Source organism: Centroberyx gerrardi, chromosome 23 (assembly GCF_048128805.1).
Source record: "Centroberyx gerrardi isolate f3 chromosome 23, fCenGer3.hap1.cur.20231027, whole genome shotgun sequence".
NCBI lineage: Eukaryota > Metazoa > Chordata > Actinopteri > Beryciformes > Berycidae > Centroberyx > Centroberyx gerrardi.
Genome location: NC_136019.1, coordinates 2,734,295 through 2,753,223, shown reverse-complemented (window position 1 = coordinate 2,753,223; position 18,929 = coordinate 2,734,295). Strand labels below are relative to the sequence as shown.

At 40.5% G+C, this 18,929-nt stretch overlaps 2 protein-coding genes across 2 annotated transcripts; both read right to left on the bottom strand.

Annotated features, from left to right (window-relative positions):
- Window positions 1-1,402: 1,402 nt before the first annotated feature.
- Window positions 1,403-8,135, bottom strand: LOC144537901 (L-amino-acid oxidase-like). Its single transcript, XM_078281817.1, has 7 exons — window positions 8,105-8,135; window positions 6,616-6,833; window positions 6,055-6,167; window positions 5,450-5,651; window positions 5,040-5,108; window positions 2,488-2,615; window positions 1,403-2,195 (listed from the first exon to the last, which is right to left on the bottom strand). The coding sequence occupies exons 1-7, from the start codon at window positions 8,133-8,135 to the stop codon at window positions 1,403-1,405; spliced, it is 1,554 nt and encodes a 517-aa protein (XP_078137943.1).
- A 3,864-nt stretch (window positions 8,136-11,999) lies between these two features.
- Window positions 12,000-18,303, bottom strand: LOC139924029 (L-amino-acid oxidase-like). The gene is made up of 6 exons (XM_078291581.1): window positions 18,141-18,303; window positions 16,867-16,979; window positions 16,408-16,609; window positions 16,262-16,330; window positions 13,802-13,938; window positions 12,000-12,952 (listed from the first exon to the last, which is right to left on the bottom strand). The coding sequence occupies exons 1-6, from the start codon at window positions 18,186-18,188 to the stop codon at window positions 12,136-12,138; spliced, it is 1,386 nt and encodes a 461-aa protein (XP_078147707.1). The 5' UTR covers window positions 18,189-18,303; the 3' UTR covers window positions 12,000-12,135.
- Between the last annotated feature and the right edge of the window lie 626 nt (window positions 18,304-18,929).

Here is an 18,929-nt window from a genome sequence, read left to right as displayed (position 1 = left end):
ACTCATGATACACAAGCTTATAGGAAATCAGGCGTGACGACCTAGAGTTACTGGTCAAGTCCCATGATCAAGAAAAATTCACTATTGCTTAAGTGACAAAGTGGCTTCACGCCATTCACGACTATGTGCTATCTTAGGGGAAATTTGACAACAATGAATCACACAGTGGGAAATTACTGCTTATGTTTTCTATGTGACTTAATTCATCCAGGAAAGGTTTGCTGAGCACACCCTGCTTCACATTCATACAGTTTCTACATTTTGTCACTGTCAGGTAAAAACCTTGTATCTCCAAAATGTCAGCTTTTCACAGGAACAAACAAACAGCCTTATTTTCAGCTTGACAACAATACAGTGAATTTAGGAGTTTATCTGGTGGGGTTTTGAAAGAGCTTCATAAGACCAAGGGTTTAATGATTTTCTCAACCCCATAGAGAAGCAAGGAATCCTTCAAATGAAGTTAAAACATGAAAATCACCAAAATTGGAGTTATGAGGTTTTCACAAAACAGCAATTTGCACTTGATTTGTTGTGAGTGTTCTGGCCTAGGCTTCAAACCGGCAACCATCAGGTCACAAGTCCGCTTATGTAACCTCTAACTTAACATTGAGTCAAGTTTATTTGAATGATTTTCTGGATGCATGACTGTATCCTCATGTGCACACATTCCCTCAGTAACAGGTGCATTTCACTAGTCAGCAGTGCGGCAATCTTTATTTGAAACTTTCCTCACAATATAGGAAACATAGGATTCTGTGGAAAAAAAACTCTACCCTTTGACAAAACACTGATTTTGAGATTTGATGCATTCTTCCTGGTGTACATTTCACAACTGTGATATGAAATGCTGAACTTCAAGTAAAGATTTTTTTTCCCCCCAAATGGATGTTTAGCACTTTGGAAAAGAACTCTTAAAATATTGACCCAACCCTTAAAGTGTCACTTGCCTGCTCTTTCTCTTTGTATTTAAAATGTGTCTGTTTCTACTCGCACACTCAGCACTTAAATAAAGCATTGATTCATGAATGAAAGCCATTTGTTCGTACCTTAATATATTTGCGAGGGTTGTGGGAGAACGCTGCAGGAGAACGGTGCTATGAATGAGCAGCTGGTGTTGCAAGGCATTTCAGCTTTGTTTTCAAGCCAAAAAAGCAAATGACAAAGCAATATTATTGCAAAGGTCATAAATTACTTAAACCTGCAAATAAATCACTTATTTGCAGGTTTAAGTAATCAAACCTTATAACCAATCCTGAAACTAATGTGTGCTATGTATTTTCACATTTGATAGTTCGAAGTAAAGATAGACAGGAAAGATTGGGAGATAAAGAGGGGGATGACATGCGACAAAGGTCCTGGGCCAGATTCGAACACAGAAATTTACATTTACATGGTACGCAACTTAGACCACTGAGCCACCCGGACGCCCCAAGTGTGCCACTTTGTTGATGTTCTTGGCAGCCCTGATTGCAGATTTCATTGCTGTCTCGATCCAAGCATGAGGGAAGGCCGTGTGTTCGCCAGCAAAGTGCACCCTACCCTCGTGTTGGAAGAGCTCCTTAGCATAATCCAAGTGTTGGTAGGGAGTGAAGAGAGCGAAAGCACCCAGGCTGTAAGGATCCGCGCCCCACTTCTTCACCAGGACTCCTGTGCAGAGAGACCTGACGTACTCGCCATGGATCAGCACCAAATCTTTCAGAACCAGCTCTTTCAGGTCTTCGTCGCTTGCGCCTTGGAATAGGAGGGAGTCGTCAGAGCAGGTGTAGGAAGCCAGGAGGACGCCGATGGTCTTATTTTTTGGGAAACTGTGGCTGGGGTAGTAGATGAAACGAGAGGGCCGGTCGGTGATGCTCCTCCCGCCTCTGATGCCGTCCTTCTCCCAGAACCTCTTGCTGAAGGTAAGGATGATTTTAGTGGAGCTGTCATAGTGGACCGACCTCAGGGCCACCATCTTGTGGGTGGAGAGAGGGGGTTGGAAGTCGATGAAGAGGGCCGCCTTGGCCGTGGTTGTTACCAGGACAATGTCGGCGGGCAGGTGGGACAAAGAGGATTGGTTGTCCTCCTGATACGATATGGTTACACCATTATCTGATTGGCTGATACGTTTGACCTTAGAGTTGAGGAGGATGGTGGATTTGAGGACGCTGAGAAAAGCTTGGGGGAGGAGATCTGTCCCGCCGGTCACTTCATCGTATCTTAGAAAACAAAAAGACAAATTCATACTGTTGTATACATGCACAGAGAGAAGTGTATTGCTATGTTGTGTGCCATTTTTTGTCTTTGGGGTTTAGCAAGGACAAATTTTATAGAATACTAAATGGATGTATCGTCAAAACACTGCTTGGGGTTAGGAAGAGGAAAGAGGGAGTGTAGCATGTTTTAACATCACATTTCATCCAATGAAGATGTGTCATTTAAAAAAAATAGCTATTTTGAACAGTGACAAAAGCCGGATGGAGCTGGATGGAGCTGGATGTTTGGTCTTACTTGGTGTCATCGCTGATATCGTAGATCATCTCAGTCAATGCCGTGTACAGGAGGCTGTTTTCATTCAGCAGGTCTCCAATCATCCTCACCGCTTCTCGACTCAGACCACCTTCTGCTATCAGATACTCCTGTGAAAAAATGAACATTTGTACTTAAGACTTTCCACAGTGAGTAAAGGGCCTGGAATGCTAAAAAAAACATGTTGAATTAATAAAGTGCTTGAACTGGTGAAGTTTTCAAACAAACATGGTGAGCTGTGATGATGCTGTACTAGCAAACTTTGTACATTGATGGCCCCAAATGGCAATGAGAGGTGACTGTTTTTTTGCGGATTTCAAAACCCAGAAATCATGTAACATGATGTCGGTAAACTAAATGTCTTCTTCTTAGTGTCTGGTGGGGTAGAAGTGGTGAAGAGGTTCGCCCATCGTTGGTGAGTCAAGCTTTCTCTGGATGGAGCGCTCACTCTCTGCTGTTTAGAAGACAGTTTTATATTTCGCTCTTAAGTTTCGATTCAATCATGAATTAATAAAATACTTTAACTAATGAGGTTTTCAAACAAATATGGTGAGCCATGAAACTTTGCACATTTGTTCACAGCAGAGGAAAAGTTCCATTAGATTTCATCACCAGGGACAGTAGCAATTCCGACAGAAAAGACAGCTTTGCAGAGTGTGGGAGGTTCAATATGTTCCTGCTTTGCTTTGGCAGGGCTGCAGGTAGCACAGGTGTGCCACATCAGCAGTCAGGTGACCGGCCAACATGCTCAGTCAGTATGAGGACAGTGGTTGCAGAGTAGTGGTCAAACCAAATCTCTGAGACACGGCACGAGTGTGGCTGGCTTTTGGAGGTGTGAATTGTTTTGTGAACTGTGGAACTTGGACATTGATTGTGAATTGGATTGGGTGCTCTATATTCTCTGTGCTTGACCCCTTGACAGTGATACACAGTGATAGGTCCCCAGGGACCTATCACTGTGTGAGATAGACTGCAGATTGTATCATGGACGAACAGATTTGTAAGCCTGGAAATTCCCTTCCTTCCCTTCCGTATCTCACTCCATGCCTTCTGAGGCTGATCAAGACTTGGCTGGACTCATCAGCTTTTCAGTTTACTTTATTCTCCACTCCCTTTTCCTCCACATCATTAATAAAGTATCTTCTGTTTTTCACTGACTCTCAGCTTCATTCTCCAGGGAAAAGTGCCACATATGGTGGAGGTCTTCAATAGAACAGTGACACGGCGACCCCGAATGGAAAATTGTGGTAAAAACTGGGATCAACTCTTATCATGTGTTGTTTTCTATTAGAGAAGTGCCTCAGAGCTCTACCGGATTCTCACCCTTCGAGCTGCTCTATGGGCACTGACCCAGAGGTGGACCTAGCTGAAGAAGCATGGGAACAACAACCCTCACCACACAGGTTCGTAATCAAACACATGGAACAGATGCGACAACGCATGGCCCATTGTCCGAGAACACATGAAGAAGGCCCAGGAAGCCCAAGTGTATGACAGAGGAGTACAGGTACAAGAATTTCAGCCTGGAAAAAAAATATTGATCCTAATCCCTAATCCTTAATCCCTAATAATAGATGTAAATTCTTAGCCAAGTGGTACAAGGTGATGGAGATGATGGGGCCTGTGAACTACATTGTGATCCACAGTGTGGACTGGGGCAGCCGTCTTCCATGCCTTTGAGACAGATGGGAGTTTTGCTTATAGAAACATCTTCTCAGGGCAGAAACTGTTATGATTGGTTCAATCGGGCGACCAATCAAAAAAGAGAGGAGGCGGACCAATTTGAAACGTCAAGCGGGACCGTGATGGGCAGAGCTGGCATTGTCAAAGACAAAGGTAACACAAATGTTTTTTATTTGTAGGTATTTCATTCACAATGTATTAACTTTTGCCTTTCTGGGGGCAGAGTTATTTACAGTAGGTTATAAGGCTCATGCTTGTTCTATGAGTCTTATAACCTACTGTAAATAACTCATGAGTACATCTGCCCCCAGAACAAGCATGACTCTTGTAGCATATTGTAAATAAATCACCTGTTGGGTCATAAATTCATGCTAGTGACTGACCATGCACCACTGAAATGGATGTACTTACACAAGGAGTTTGTGCAGAGGTTCGCTCATCGTTAGTGAGCCAAGCTTTCTGTGGCAAGGAGATTTCCCTCAATTCATTACTTCCTGTGTGCCACAACTTCCTGCTAGTGTCCAAACCCAATACCTGAATTTAATTTGGGCAAATGACAAATCTAGAGCATCTCAATTAGTGGGGATGGGACACTCTTTTCTATTGGAGCCACATTTGGTGATTTTGGCTGACAAGACGGGTGAATTTAAAAAAAAATTATTGTCTAGTGCAGATTTAAATACCGAGATATAACCAATACCAAACATAACAAGCAACCAACCCTAGCAATGCAAGGGCCAAAGTCACAGCATCCAGATAATCAATGGAATACTAGCATACTTATGTGTAATGGAGATGTGATAGATCATTTTACAAGAGAGAGTTTCTTGTGTACAAAGTCATTGCTTTACCTTCACAGAATAGTGGTCATATTTTTTCAATGCAACTCTGCAGCCGTGTGCCTTCACTTCATCTTTCACCTGCAGAAAAGATCATTTACATCAAGATATCACTTGCACAGGTGTTGGGTTTACACACAATGACGCATTACCTCCAATTGCCTATGGGTCAAGTAAATTTAATGACCCATTTTACATTTAAGGCATGTAGCTGATTCTGTTATCCATAACATCTTATAATGAATGGTAGGAGTTCAATGGGAACAGTATCTTGTTCAAGGACACTTTAACAGGGACAAGGCTGCTGATAGACACCTATTGGCAGGATTCAAACTTGTGACCTTCCAGTTACAGGATGCTTTCTAGACACTATACTACTGCTGCCCAAACTCTCTCTCTCTCTCCCTCCCTCTTTTTCGTACCTTCTGTAAAGCCTGCTGTAACAGTTCGTCGGCTGACTTCCCCCTCTCGCGCTCCATCAGGTTGTATTTCAGGACGTCAGGGTCTTCTTGCACGGCGTACGTCTTCCTCCGCAGCCCGTTCACCAGGTAAAAGGTGTTGATGTCATCCATGACAAATTCATTTAGCTTGATCCCCAGTTTTTTTGCGAACCAGCGGACAATGCTGTTGAGAGAGGAGGTGATGGTAGCCCAGAGGTTAGTGGAGTGGGCTTGTGATTAGAAGGTTGGGTAAACTGTGGAAATCTGGGCTGGGACACTGAATGATGAATGTCCCCTCCGTCCCCCAACAACTACTGTTGAGGTGCCTTTGAGCAAGACACTTAATCGTGCTACAGGCAATAAATCATGGGGTGTCCTGGTGGCTCAGTGGGCTAATGCCACATTCCTGTCATATAGGAAGAAGCGTAAGAATGGGATGAGAACTCATTGCTACAAGATGGAAATGTGCACACTTTCATGAGGGTGAACCACTACTGTGTAATAGTAATCAGAGATGGAGGAGCAAAACAGACGTTTATTTATATGAAAATATCACAGATTGTTACTCTGAGACAAGTTTTACTCACCGGTGATAACTTGGGATCCTCATAGCCCCCAGGTCGGCATACCAGCCCTCTTTTTTATTTCTGTAGGTGTGCACCCGTCCTCCAACACGACCATCAGCCTCTAATATGGTTACCTTGTTCAAACAGCACAAAATCCAGGTAAGTCACACAATATTTGGAGAGTGGTTAGCCGTAGTTATTTATATAACCGTATTTATTCCTATACTACTGCTACTAATATATATATATATGCTAGTACAGTACTAGTACAGTGAGAGGAACTAGAAACACAAAGATAAAATATAGTAATTACTCCAAAAGGGAACTCAAATATCAAGCATCTATATATATATATATATATATATATATATATATATGTATGTATGTATGTATGTATGTGTGTACATATATATATATATGTATATATATGTATAATAATGATACTAAACTATGGTTGAGTTTTGTTCCAAAATTAAATATTCCAATTGATAGCACAAGAATTAAACCAAATTTTGGTTCTTTTTTGAAGAAATTGCAGGTGACTTAAGTTGGCAAAATTAAGTTACAAAGTGCTGCATGTACCTCATGCCCTGCATCCTGCAGTAATTTGGCAGCAGTCAGTCCAGCCATTCCAGCCCCGACAATAACAACGTGTTGTGGTTTATCTGTGTGGGGAAGACCTGTCTTTACAGTCTGCAGCTCATAGTCCTTGTTCTCCAGGCAATCAGCCAGACTGTCTTTTAGGGTGACATCTCCAGCACTACATTGGTGCATTATGAGCACTAGTATAGTGAGAGGAACTGGAAACACAGATACAAAATACAGCAATTACTCCAAAAGGGAACTCAAATATCAAGTATATTTTCTTACTTTTATTGATTCAGGGATATATGATTTGGTGTGCTTGCTCTTTTTATAGAGCAGTTTCCACAGTGCCGAGGGCTTCAAGAGCCAAAATCAGGTTGAGCAACTACAAGTGAGACACTTCACTGTCCTTCAGGTCTGTTCTTTGAGGAAGAGATAATGTACAGCGAGCCGCTCATTATATCACAGGAAGTCCCAATAAGGTGAATCAAGAATCAAGAGCTTGATCGCCCTGAAGGGGCTTATTTTGTAATAATGACCAGCTTTCTGTACATTATCCTTTTTATTATCTGCTTATGTCTATTTACCAAAGACATTAGATATTGATTTAAAATTATTTTATTACTAGCCAAAATAATTTACAAGCTTCGGCCAAAAAACTACTTCAGCTGGACTGGACTGTCTGCAGTAACCAAGGAGTAATGTCTTTCTGAAACAAGGTGTTGCCTGTTAATTTGATTAGACGTCAACAAAAAATGACTGGACTTCTTTATGCAGAGTGATGCGATGTGATAGATGTGAAACAGCAGTCTGCATAACATATAGAGGCGTTTGGCAGATGCTCTTATCAAGAGTGACTTATGAATCCAACAGTAGAAGAAGTTTCAATTCCAACATCACAAGCAACCAATAGCGAGGAGTGCAAGGGCCAAACCCACATCTAAATAAACACTTCTGTAAAATCCAATCAGATTTACTATGTAGTGAAGAACATCAAATACTGAAAATAGCATGTCGCTGAAAAAGCAGAAGTGTAACCATAGCTCTACAATGAGTCATAACTGCAGACAGGGAAGAGCCAAGTAAGAGAAAACACCATCAACACTATTTCAACACCACCTGCTTCACATTCATACAGTTACATAAATTCACATTGGGAGCTGCCGAGTACAACCAGCGTTCTTCTGTTGGCCACGGAGCAGCTCCCACCTGGAGCTCTTGGGGGTTCAGTGCCTTGCTTAAGGGCATCTCAGTGGTTGTTGAGCATTACCCATTCAACAATCCCACCCAGGTTATCCCAGTTGATCCGGGAAGTCAAACCTGCAGACAAGCCTGCTTCTCTAATCCTCTATGCTTCTGCCATCAAGTAAAAGTCGACATCTACACGATAAAGGGATGGTCGTATATTCCAGTTCAGATGAATTTTAAATTTGTGAGTAAGAGTTCGGTGATCTAAACGATCTTATTGAAAGAAAATAATACTTACATAACTTCCATTGCATCACATGTGGGGCCATTTCGATTAGAAAACATGTCTCGTCTTCTTCACTGGTGGAATGAATAGGAGGAACAGGAACAGAAACACACACAAGACAAATTTGAGGATGCAAATGATCAGCTGTTCTCAATTCTGAAAACTAACTGTATGTGTCTGACAGAAGTTTTTGAATTTTCATGTCCTGTAAATGGTCAGCAAATGTTCTGTATATAGAACTTTCCAATGCAATAAAGGCATTTTATTTTTTTTCACTTCAAGTTGAGTGCCTTGGCTTCTCTCATCAGTGGAATATTTGTACCATCTGCCAAAGAGCATCTTCTTGCTTGGCACAGTTGATAGTTTCTCCAGTCCCATCGTCTTCAATTCTTATTTGAATGGCTTTCCAGATGCATGACTCTATACTCATGTGCACACACACACACACACACACACACACACACATACACACACACATACAAACACTCCCTTAGTATCAAGAGCATTTCATCAGTCAGCAGTGAGTCAATCTTTATTTTAGACTTTCCTCAGAATGTGAGTCATAGGACGGTCAAAAAAACACTATTTTTGAGGTTTGATGCATTCATCCTGGCGTACATGTATTTATTTTTATTTTTTTAGTATTTTGTCTTCATTAAGACAGTTGAAAGGCTGACAGGGACAGTCGAGATACTGCAGAGAAGGTTGTGGTGCATCATCACTGGGTGCATTAGATCTAAATCAACCTCTGTCTATATGTATGACTTTTTTTATTTACTCCTTTGTAAAGTGCTTTGTACTGTAAGTGTGTTTTGAAAAGTTTAACCTTTATACACTGAATGTAAAACTATTAGGGACATTTACTCTTTTCATGAAGCACACTGATGACGTGAATCCAGGTAAAAGCCATAATCCCTTATTGATTTCCCTTATTAAATCTATACCGATCACAAAGGAGGAGATGTAGAGCAGCAGACGAGTTAGAGAAGGATTTTTAAGCTTTGAGACAGTTGAGATGTGGATTGTGCAAAAAGGGCTGCAACTCAATATCAGGAAGATGACCCAATATTTTGTTCATTCATTTTATTTTAAAGTTACAGGAATTGAGGAAGATGAGAGTGTTACTCATTCACTTTCTCCACATAGATTTTCTCACAGAACCGGTGACGTGCCACTTCTAAGTTTGTGTCTCCAACCCTTAAGCAATCAAAACCTCTGCATACATCAGCAGGTTTTAAAGAATTTTGTCCTTGAAATGTTTTAGACAAATGGTTTGCACAATTTTCTGACAATTGACTGACAGCACAGAATTCACAAAACATGCTTCAGCTCTATTTAAAGTCAGACCTGGGTCAAATAGCTCTGGGATAGGCGTTTAATCCTTTGTGTTTGTTTTAAACTGCTAGGTGTATCAGATGGATGGGGTAAGTTGAGCAAGAGTAGGTTGAGATCAAAAGCAGTGGAGTAAGGAAATAATGAGATGATGATGTGAACACTTTTGTTCCAAAATGAGAAAGCCGTTTGAAAAAGTGATACCTACTCTCACAGAAGGATTGATCATACAAATTTAGGACAAATAATGATCCTTTTGAAAGGGTAAATTTAAGTCCTTGGTCCTTGGTTGTCACAACCTCAATATTTTAAAAGTATAATTTGAGTGATAAACATCAGGTAATGACTTAGATATATTTATATTTCTTGTTTTATCCTTTCTAATTTTGTTTTTAATCAATGGCTGACATTTTAATTGTTTTTTATCATGCTTGTGTAACCATTTTGAAAAATGCGATACAAATCTAGTTCATTATTATTAGTATATCAGTTGATGAACCCTTCACATGTAGATAAAATCTAACGTGTTATCTTTGTAACTAAAGACTGGAAATGAGGATCTGCATGTGGGAAATTAAATGAGAGTGGTCAATACTTTATTTCTGTTTCATTTCGGTCTACACAACATTTTCCAAAGTCTTCTTCCCATGCTGTTCTCATCCACTTGGACTGTTGATAACTGTTGGTGATATCAATGTCTCTGTGCACCCTCGGGTGCTCTGACCCACCCAGAGTCACAGCCTGAAGCTTAGGCTGGCAAAGTCTTCTAAATCACTTTTACTAAAAATCTACTTTGGACCTATTTTATCCCTGCTGTTTTTGCCTAGGTCATTCCTTTCTAATTGTGTTTACAATTCATTTTTGAAATTTTTATTGTTCGTTTTATTGTGCTTTCATTTGTTCATTTGCTTTTACTGTCTGCAATGCACTTTGTATTGGTAGTATTAGTATTGGTATTAGTATTATTATAAAGAGCTGTTGTTTGTCTAAACCATGATATGAGATGTTGAGACTTGAGAGTGGTTTAGCAGGCCAAACCTCACAGAAACAAACTCCATCTACTCTGTCCCATGTTGACAAAACAGTTGATTGAATTAATCAGTGAGTGAACAACTACACAACTGATTTATTGATCCTCACAGGAAAATTGTCTGGTACAAATGTAACAAATTAGATATCTAATAAGGCTTGGGTAGAGCACCTCAGTGATTAAGGACACATAGATGGCAGACACTAAGTGGATAAGGTACAATTTTATTTAGGGCAAGGCAACCAAAAAAACACAACAAAAAGGTGGGGAACAACCCAAGCTGGCTACAATGAGTATCCTGCTATACGGCTGGGGAGAAGTTAAGATTATACTGCGGGAGAAATACTACCATACCAAGACCATGCAGGATTAAACAATTCACTACAATTGCACAGCAAACCATACACCCATCGACCCCAGCAAAGTAATAGCGTTAGGATGCAATAGGTAAGAACATCAATAGCTCAGCGCTAGGTTTCCCCAAATGAAAAACAAAAATACATAGGCTACCCCGTACATAAAACCTGCACTAAAAGCATACAAGCATATAACAACCAGGAGCCCCGATACAAGGTCTGCTCCAGAGCGAGCCGGGAGGCTTCATGTAAGGAAGAACAGTCACCCACAATTTCGTTTCAGTTCACACACCAGACGACCAGGTCTACAATACACCCAAAATACTAGACCAATGCCACAAATTTGACTTTCCCCACTAGCATACGATGCCGCTCAGAAGTAGCCAAGCCTCGCTCGCTCTGGAACAGCGTCCCTCTTCCAAGTCCGGAGCCCGTTTCAAAAAGACTCCGACTTGACTTCCCTAGCAGGTCCGCTGGGTCACGTGACTCACCGGAACATAGGAGGGAACAGAGAGACAGCCAATCGGGAATGCACTGACCAATAATAATCTACACTAACCCTAACCCTAACCCTAACCCTAATGGCAAAATCAAACAGTTTACATAAAAAGATAATCAGTGTATCTTTGCCAACATATAGCAATATCAAGAACATAGCACAGACACCACAGTGGTTGTTTAACTAATTAACTGATTAACTATTTGATTATTTGCTTAATTGATACATTAATTGATTAATTGATTGGCGTGATCTAATATTGCAATAAAAAATGAACTCATGTCCTTAAGGGTTTCATTCCAAAACACCACATTTCCATGTTGGAAAAATGTTTTATCTAACGCTCATTGTTCAATATTTCAAAAATAAGTCATCAAAACAGTTTGTAAGTAAGTAAAGATTGTAAAGATTTTACTTCTTAATTCCAGATAAAAGGACTTACAATAGAAGTTCTTAAAAGCACTGATAACTTGGAGTAATACATGATAGTGAATTGTACTTTCATGCCAGCAATCATGTTTGGGGTAGGTGTTCCATTATTCAAATGGTGGATATCTCCTTTGGAAAAGAAACACTTCTAATACATACCATTGCAGTCACTGAAAACAGAATTAAGCCTCAAAATCAAAATGAATCCTCTGCTTTTTTTGTTCTTGAATTCTAGTGACTCTCTCTACAAAGTTTGAAAAATGATCAGTGACAAAAAGGAAAAGCAAAAATGAACAATGATCACACACTCAATTAACAGATCAAACAAAATGCCAAACTCTGATTCAGTATTCTTTCCATAACACCCTGTACTGTCTCCTGTTCTTTTCTCTGCTGCTCACACTCTCTCTTCCCATCCACTCTCTTCTGTAACTACCTCTCTCTTTCTATTGTGGCTTGCACAGTCGTTGATGTTCTTGGCCGCCCTGATTGCAGATTTCATGGCGGTCTCAATCCAGGCGTGAGGAAAGGCTGTATGCTCCCCGGCAAAGTGCACCTTGCCTTCGCTTGCAAACAGTTCTTTGGCAAACTCTACATGTTGGTATGGTGTGAAGATAGCGAAAGCACCCAGGCTGTAAGGATCCATGCTCCACTTCTTCACCACAACTCCTGTGCAGAGAGACCTGATGTGCTCGCCGTGGATCTTCACCAAATCATTTAGAGCCACTTCTTTCAGCTCTTCGTCGCTCATCCCCAGGAAGAGGAAGGAGTCGTCAGAGCAGGTGTAGGAGGCCAGGAGGACGCCGATCTTTTTGTTCTTGAAACTGTGGCTGGGGTAGTAGATGAAACGAGAGGGCCGGTCGGTGATGCTCCTTCCGCCTCTGATGTCGTCCTTCTCCCAGAACTTCTTGCTGAAGGTGAGGATGATTTTGGTGGAGCTGTCGTAGTGGACCGACCTCAGGGCGTATGTCTTCTTGAGGGACAGACGAGGCTGGAAATCGATGAAGAGGGTGGCTTTGGCTGTGGCAGTCACCAGGACGAAGTCAGCCTTCAGATGGGTCAAAGAGGACGAGCTGTGTTTATGATATGACACGGTAACGCCGTCAGGTGAGTGTTGGATGCACTTGACTGGAGAGTTAAGGTGAAGGGTAGCATCCAGCGCTTCATGAAAGGCCTTGGGGAGATTGTCAAACCCTCCTGTCACTTCATAGTAGCTGGTAAAAAACAAAACATGATAGATTGTCCAATTAGAGGTCCACTTTAGTCATCTGAAATACAGACTTACTGTAAAAATGGTCATCTTATGAAGTCACTTAATCTTGTATTGAATCTTGAAATCTTTTTTTTTTCCTTTAAATCAGTAAAAAAATATGGGATAAGATAATTTTACTTTTTTCTAGTGATATTTCACTTCAAGTTTGCTGCCGCAAGTAACATTGTCTTGAAATAAGACAACAATAATCCCTTCCCCTATCAAGGTGCTAGTTATTGGTAAAGGTTTAGGATGATGGCAGCACATCAGAAGCGTTTTCACACCCATTATTTCCTATGGTTTACACTGCAGATTAATAAATTTTGGCGTTGCTGTGCAAACTGCAGGTGCAGCGTTGCATCCAGCTCGGTGACTGGCTGGACTTTTGTGTTCTGCATTGTGATGAAATGCTTGCATGTAGAAAGGATAAAGGAAGTAGCTAGACAAAAGGGAAAGAAAATGTGGGAAAAATTTACTTTAGCAGTATAGGAATTTCCCAACTTATACAACACAAATCTGTAAAGTGCCCAGGGTAGAAAAGCTTTCTTCTGGAGGCATGTTTGTAACCAACCATTTTCTACATCTAGCAAGATAACAAGCAAGGAATAACTGCTTTCCCCACTTCTTGAAAACTCCACGTTTTTTCTTGGTGTTCTCTAAATATCTAGTCAAGAGTTACGCTGTAAAAAGCGACGAGTGCTGAGCAAACCATGTCCTACGTGAAAGATCCAATAGGCTTCTCCAATAAACCTAGAAATGTTATTATGACTACAAATCTGAAACTAGTTGTAGTTGTTGTCGTTGTATATACCTGATGTCATCACTGATATATGCCTGCTCATATATCGTGTCTGTCAGCGCTGTGTAAAACAGACCGCTCTCGTCTAGGATGTCTCCGATCATCTTCAAAGCTCCTGGACTCAGGTCCCCCTCCCTCACTAGATAGTCCTGTTAAAAATCATTAGATCACTTCAGATTAGAGCCTCACTTAGGCAAGGCAAGGCAAGGCAAGTTTATTTATATAGCACATTTCATACACAACAGCAATTCAAAGTGCTTTACATAAATAAAATTTTAAAAAAAGGCATAGATAAAAAGACGTTAAAAAGAAGTTTTTATTTTCACACATCTTCACACTGCAAAAATGTCCATCTTGACAAGTCATTTAACGTACTATCTACTAGTCTGCAGATGTGGGAATTCAGATCTGCAAAAACAAGAGGGGTCAACCCTTTAATGGTTTTCTCAACCAATTGGTAGATCACATGCTCACTTCCAATTACTCACTGAAAAATGCATGCAACCTAACTGAACCTGATTGAGACATCTCTACCACTTGGTTGAAGTATGCTATACCCAAAAACATCCACCAGAGGGCATGTGGTGCCACTGAGCACACCACTTTAATCTAGCAAACTGGCACCTAGCAAACAACTTCAGAAGTGCGCCTGATATGTGACATTGTTTGTGAGGAATTTTCGATGGTAAGCACATATTTTTGGATGAACACATCTTCAGAGATGTTACTGAATAGCATGACATAACTACATTTACAACTATTTCTAAAATAGCTGTGTAATAATTTTTTAAAAACTTGATCAACCAAACGGTTGAAATGTCGATCAATGGAATAATAAATTAACAGTAAGAAAAACATTTTCTGACAATTAAGTGATGGTAACATTATAATTTTTTTGTTCATTTCATTATATTCTTATTAAATTCATTAATGTTCATCATTTCTGTCATTTTTGATGAGCATTAGTGGAAGAAAATTATAATCAAGCTAAATATAACCATAAAACATAAGATATTATTGATTTGTCTTATGTGTCAAGCTGGGTGAAGATGTGCTTGGGACCCCATCTGCCTCATCCAATGTATTCAAAATGTCAAAATGATATCTCCACCATTGGTAGAGCATGTTTGTTCAAAAACTGTACGGTCAGTCAAAAATCAAAACATTGTTTATTGTTACTAATGACCAGGAGTATTAAAAAAAACAAAGAAATCTTTTTTTTGTTGTTTATTTCTTGGTGAGACCATTCTTTCCTCCTGCCAGGCAAGCCTGACGGATGGAAAATTCAGGTGGCTTCATGACCAGGTACTGACTCAGCCGGCCGTGGGACAGGCAAGGAAAAAGGAAAAACATAATTCCAACAGATCTTGCTTCATCCACTTCCTCAGGCCAGGGGAGAGGGCAGCGAAGAAGACAAATGCCAAAGGCATCTTGGCAACAGTGGGTGACTGTGGGAGATTCGGACAGGACTCAAGAAGCAGCTCAGATTCCCAGAGGAAATGACCACCACAACCCTCCGACCAGAAATCATCCTCTGGTCTAAAGTCACAAAGCAGGTGGTTCCTACCAAACTGACAGTGCCATGGGAAGAGAGGCTAGAGAAGGCACGCAAGCAGAAGTTTACAAAATATCCGTCCCTCCTCCTCGAGAGCCAACTGAAGGGATGGAGAGCCTGGAATCTGCCAGTAGAAATCGGTTGCATTGGATTTGCAGGGCAATCTCTCTGAAGAGCCTTGGGGTTGCTTGGTGTTTAAGGACTAGCTCAAAAGAGGTTGGTTTTGCCATCGAGCCCTTCCGAGGTGTCATGGGTCAATTGACAAACCAGCAGTGAAGGAGAGTGCCCAACAAAGAGCGATTGTTGCCATCTGGCAGTGGAGTCTTATTTTTCTTAAAACAAGTCTCATGCAGAACTGTCAGTTGCATAAATATTGAGGCTGACATAAAAAGAAGCAGTGATAGAAATTCACTTATTTCCAATCCTAATGAACTTGTTTCAAGAACGTTCTGAAATCAAAGAGCATTATCTAAATACTGGTGGAAGGAGTATTTCAAGATACTGTCATCTGTTTCAAGATGAGAGTGAAAGTAAAAGTGCGTTAGAAAAGAGTTTCACCCATTTGTCATTTTTTGCATTTACAGTCAACAGACTGTCAATCCAGATAGTGCTAGAATTGACAGAGGAAGTGGGACTTTGCTGAGAAGTCCTGTAACTGTTACTCCTGTTACGGGACTAAAATCACAGAATTATGCTGCTGAAAATTACCTTAAAAATTGTAAATGAAAATTACCTGAGCTCCTCAAGAAAAATAAATCCCACCCACACAGGGCTTACAACTGGTCTAAGCCTTAGTCTGATCTATATTTCTCTTGTTTGACCAGTAAGACTGCCAGTTGCAAATGCATCAATACCTAGTTTGAGCCAGAGCAAATAGCCACGAAGAAGAAATGTAGAGATGTGTAGTATCTCTTTACCTGTACAGAGTAATGATCATACTTCTCCATCATGGCTTGGACGCCATTGTTTTCCGCCTCCTCCCTCACCTGCAAAATGACAACGAACATTATGATGATTTTGTACCACTGAAAATGGGTTTATTTTCTGTCTCTCCTCTACAAACCTTCTTCAGAGCCTGGAATAAGAGCTTCTCAGCTGTTTTCCCCTTCTCGTTTCCCTGCAGGTTGTAATTCAGGATGTCTGGGTTCTCGATTACTGAGGAAGATTTGTGCCGCACCCCATTTACCAGGTAGTATGTGTTCTTGTCCTCCTCAATGAATTTATTCAGCTTCACACCCAGTTTGATGGTAAATGCCTGGAGAACTCTGGTGATTGACACATGGCCGTAAATATTGACACTGTTTATTACACAGATTTGTTAAATACTCAGTTCTTCGAAGGTTTGAAGATCACGATAATCTTATTACATTCATTCCAAATGACATTGAACAGTAGAGGTTACCAAACTACATTTACTTTTAGTTTCATCACATTCTTAATAACATTTCTAAAGTTCACTTCAGTGTTTTCACAATAATAAATGGATTTATGGTGGCTCTCACTGATAAAAGAGAGTACTCACTTCTGGAAGCTTGGGATCCTCATAGGCCCCAGTTCTGCATACCAGCCCTCCTTTTCATTTCTGTGGGTATGCACTCGTCCTCCAATACGACCACTTGCTTCTAGTATGGTTACCTTTCACATCACATCACATCACATCACATCACATCACATCACATCAGTGCAAATGCAATTCTACCTTGGTTTTTACTTTTACAGTTCCACTACAATATATAGATTTGATCCTATTTGTGGTTTTATGTTTCATTGACTTAATCTAATGGTGTAAATCAGCAGTAGACTGTAATTCTGTGATTCTCTCCCACACACTGTCATCTTGGGTCAAGCCAACTGACCCACTGACATCACCTTTGATTGGCAGAGCTCACTACAGGCTCTCTGGACTCATATGGTCACGACTGGGCTTTAAGAATGAATAGAGGCTGCATCCATTTTTTTTAATATGACCATAATACTGTATATTTTGACCATTAATATATGTGTGGGTGGGGTTGGGCCAGTTTCCGGTTTAACCAGTTTGATACGGTGTACAAGCTCACACTGGTTTAATTTTCTACACACCAGCTGTACCAGCGTTTGTCATTATGAGCTGGTCTGGCAACTTAAAAACTAGCCTATGCCTACATCAGTTAACTGTGTCAATGCTAAATAAATATACTTGTATTTCATTAACAAGATGACATCATAAATAAAATATGTTTGTTATAAACAGAGATAATTTGTCGGCTTGTACCCTTTCACACACAAATCATACTGCTTTTGCTGCTAAGCAATGCAGGACACGCATTAGCGCTTGTTTACACTGTTCTGCTGTTAAAGATGGCGCCAACTATAGAAGAAGTTTAATTTACTTTTTTAAAATATCTTCTTTGTTTGAGACCTCGCTAAGTCAGTGGAAGTTATACTTTCAGCTACGATCGAAGTTTCTTATTTATCTTCGCGATATAGCATAAGTGTCATAACAAAGTAGACTGCGTAATGCAAAGCTGCGGCTTTTTAAAATTCTCCTTTCACACAGCACAGAAAGCCGCTCTGAACTGGCTTCATGGCGGTCGGAAGGCGGATTATTGGTGTCTGAAAAACGCTGCTCTGACCCGTTCACACAGAACTCAAAGCTGCCAATAAGCCGGCTTCATGGCTTTTTTTCAACTGCGCGGAAGGGGCTTATCTCTCGCGGTCTGCGCTGTGCCAGAGATTGGTTCCTACTGGTTGCCAATAGAGGTCGCTAAAAATCATCAATGACTTAATGCTCCTTTAAGTGAGTGAAATACATACCTTGTGCCCGGCATCCCCTAGTAGCATTGCAGCAGTCAGCCCAGCCATCCCAGCACCAACTATAACAACATGCTGAGGTGTGTCTGTGCAAGGGAGGCCTGTCTCTGCAATCTTAACAAGCTCCTTGTAGTCCTTGTCTTGCAGCAGCTCTGCAAGGCTTTCCCCACCATTTCCACTTACGGCTAAGGGAGGCAATAGAGACACAAATGTATACATAGGCATGGATGTGGATAGACTCAGATAGACATTTGAATTCACATTTTTGCATTAACATCTGCCTACATCTCTTTGAAGCATTTAACTGTCACTTTTATACAGGCGACTTATGAGGTCAACAGTACAATAAACGTGAATTCCCCCAAAATTAGAAATAACCAATAGTAAGGAGGTCAAGGGTCAAAGCAACAGTGCCCTGGCAGTAGATGTAACAAATACAGTTTTATTCCAAAACATAAAATATACAAATGTAAAAATACACTTACTCTAATACTATTTTGTAGCTAAGCATGTTGAGATAGCTGTTGACTTCAAGTATGTTCCATACTATGTTTTATTTTCAAGATGGCAGTCATTTTGTCAGAGAATGTCTTATTTTTTCAAAATAAAATAAAATAAGGAGGATACTTTATTTCCACTCTGAATTACTTGTCATGTAGGGGAGATTTGGTTTGCAGTTAGGATTTACAATAAAACCCCAATTAAACACATCATAAAAGCACAATAGAACACATAACAACTTGCCACAACATACTGTATACCAGACATACAACATAATGGAAAGGCCACATA

What these genes read in the sequence shown, in the direction of transcription:
- LOC144537901 (XM_078281817.1), bottom strand. Translation starts at nt 8,135, where the DNA reads ATGGCCCCACATGTGATGCAATGGAAGTTAT. An exon ending in TGCAGGATGCAGGGCATGAG is followed by an intron (nt 6,168 to 6,615) that starts GTACATGCAGCA and finishes TGTTTGAACAAG; the next exon opens with GTAACCATATTAGAGGCTGA. An exon ending in TACAGCAGGCTTTACAGAAG is followed by an intron (nt 5,109 to 5,449) that starts GTACGAAAAAGA and finishes TCTTTTCTGCAG; the next exon opens with GTGAAAGATGAAGTGAAGGC.
- LOC139924029 (XM_078291581.1), bottom strand. Translation starts at nt 18,188, where the DNA reads ATGGCTGGGCTGACTGCTGCAATGCTACTAGGGGATGCCGGGCACAAG. An exon ending in AGGATCCCAAGCTTCCAGAA is followed by an intron (nt 16,610 to 16,866) that starts GTGAGTACTCTC and finishes GTCAATCACCAG; the next exon opens with AGTTCTCCAGGCATTTACCA. An exon ending in TATTCCAGGCTCTGAAGAAG is followed by an intron (nt 16,331 to 16,407) that starts GTTTGTAGAGGA and finishes GTCATTTTGCAG; the next exon opens with GTGAGGGAGGAGGCGGAAAA.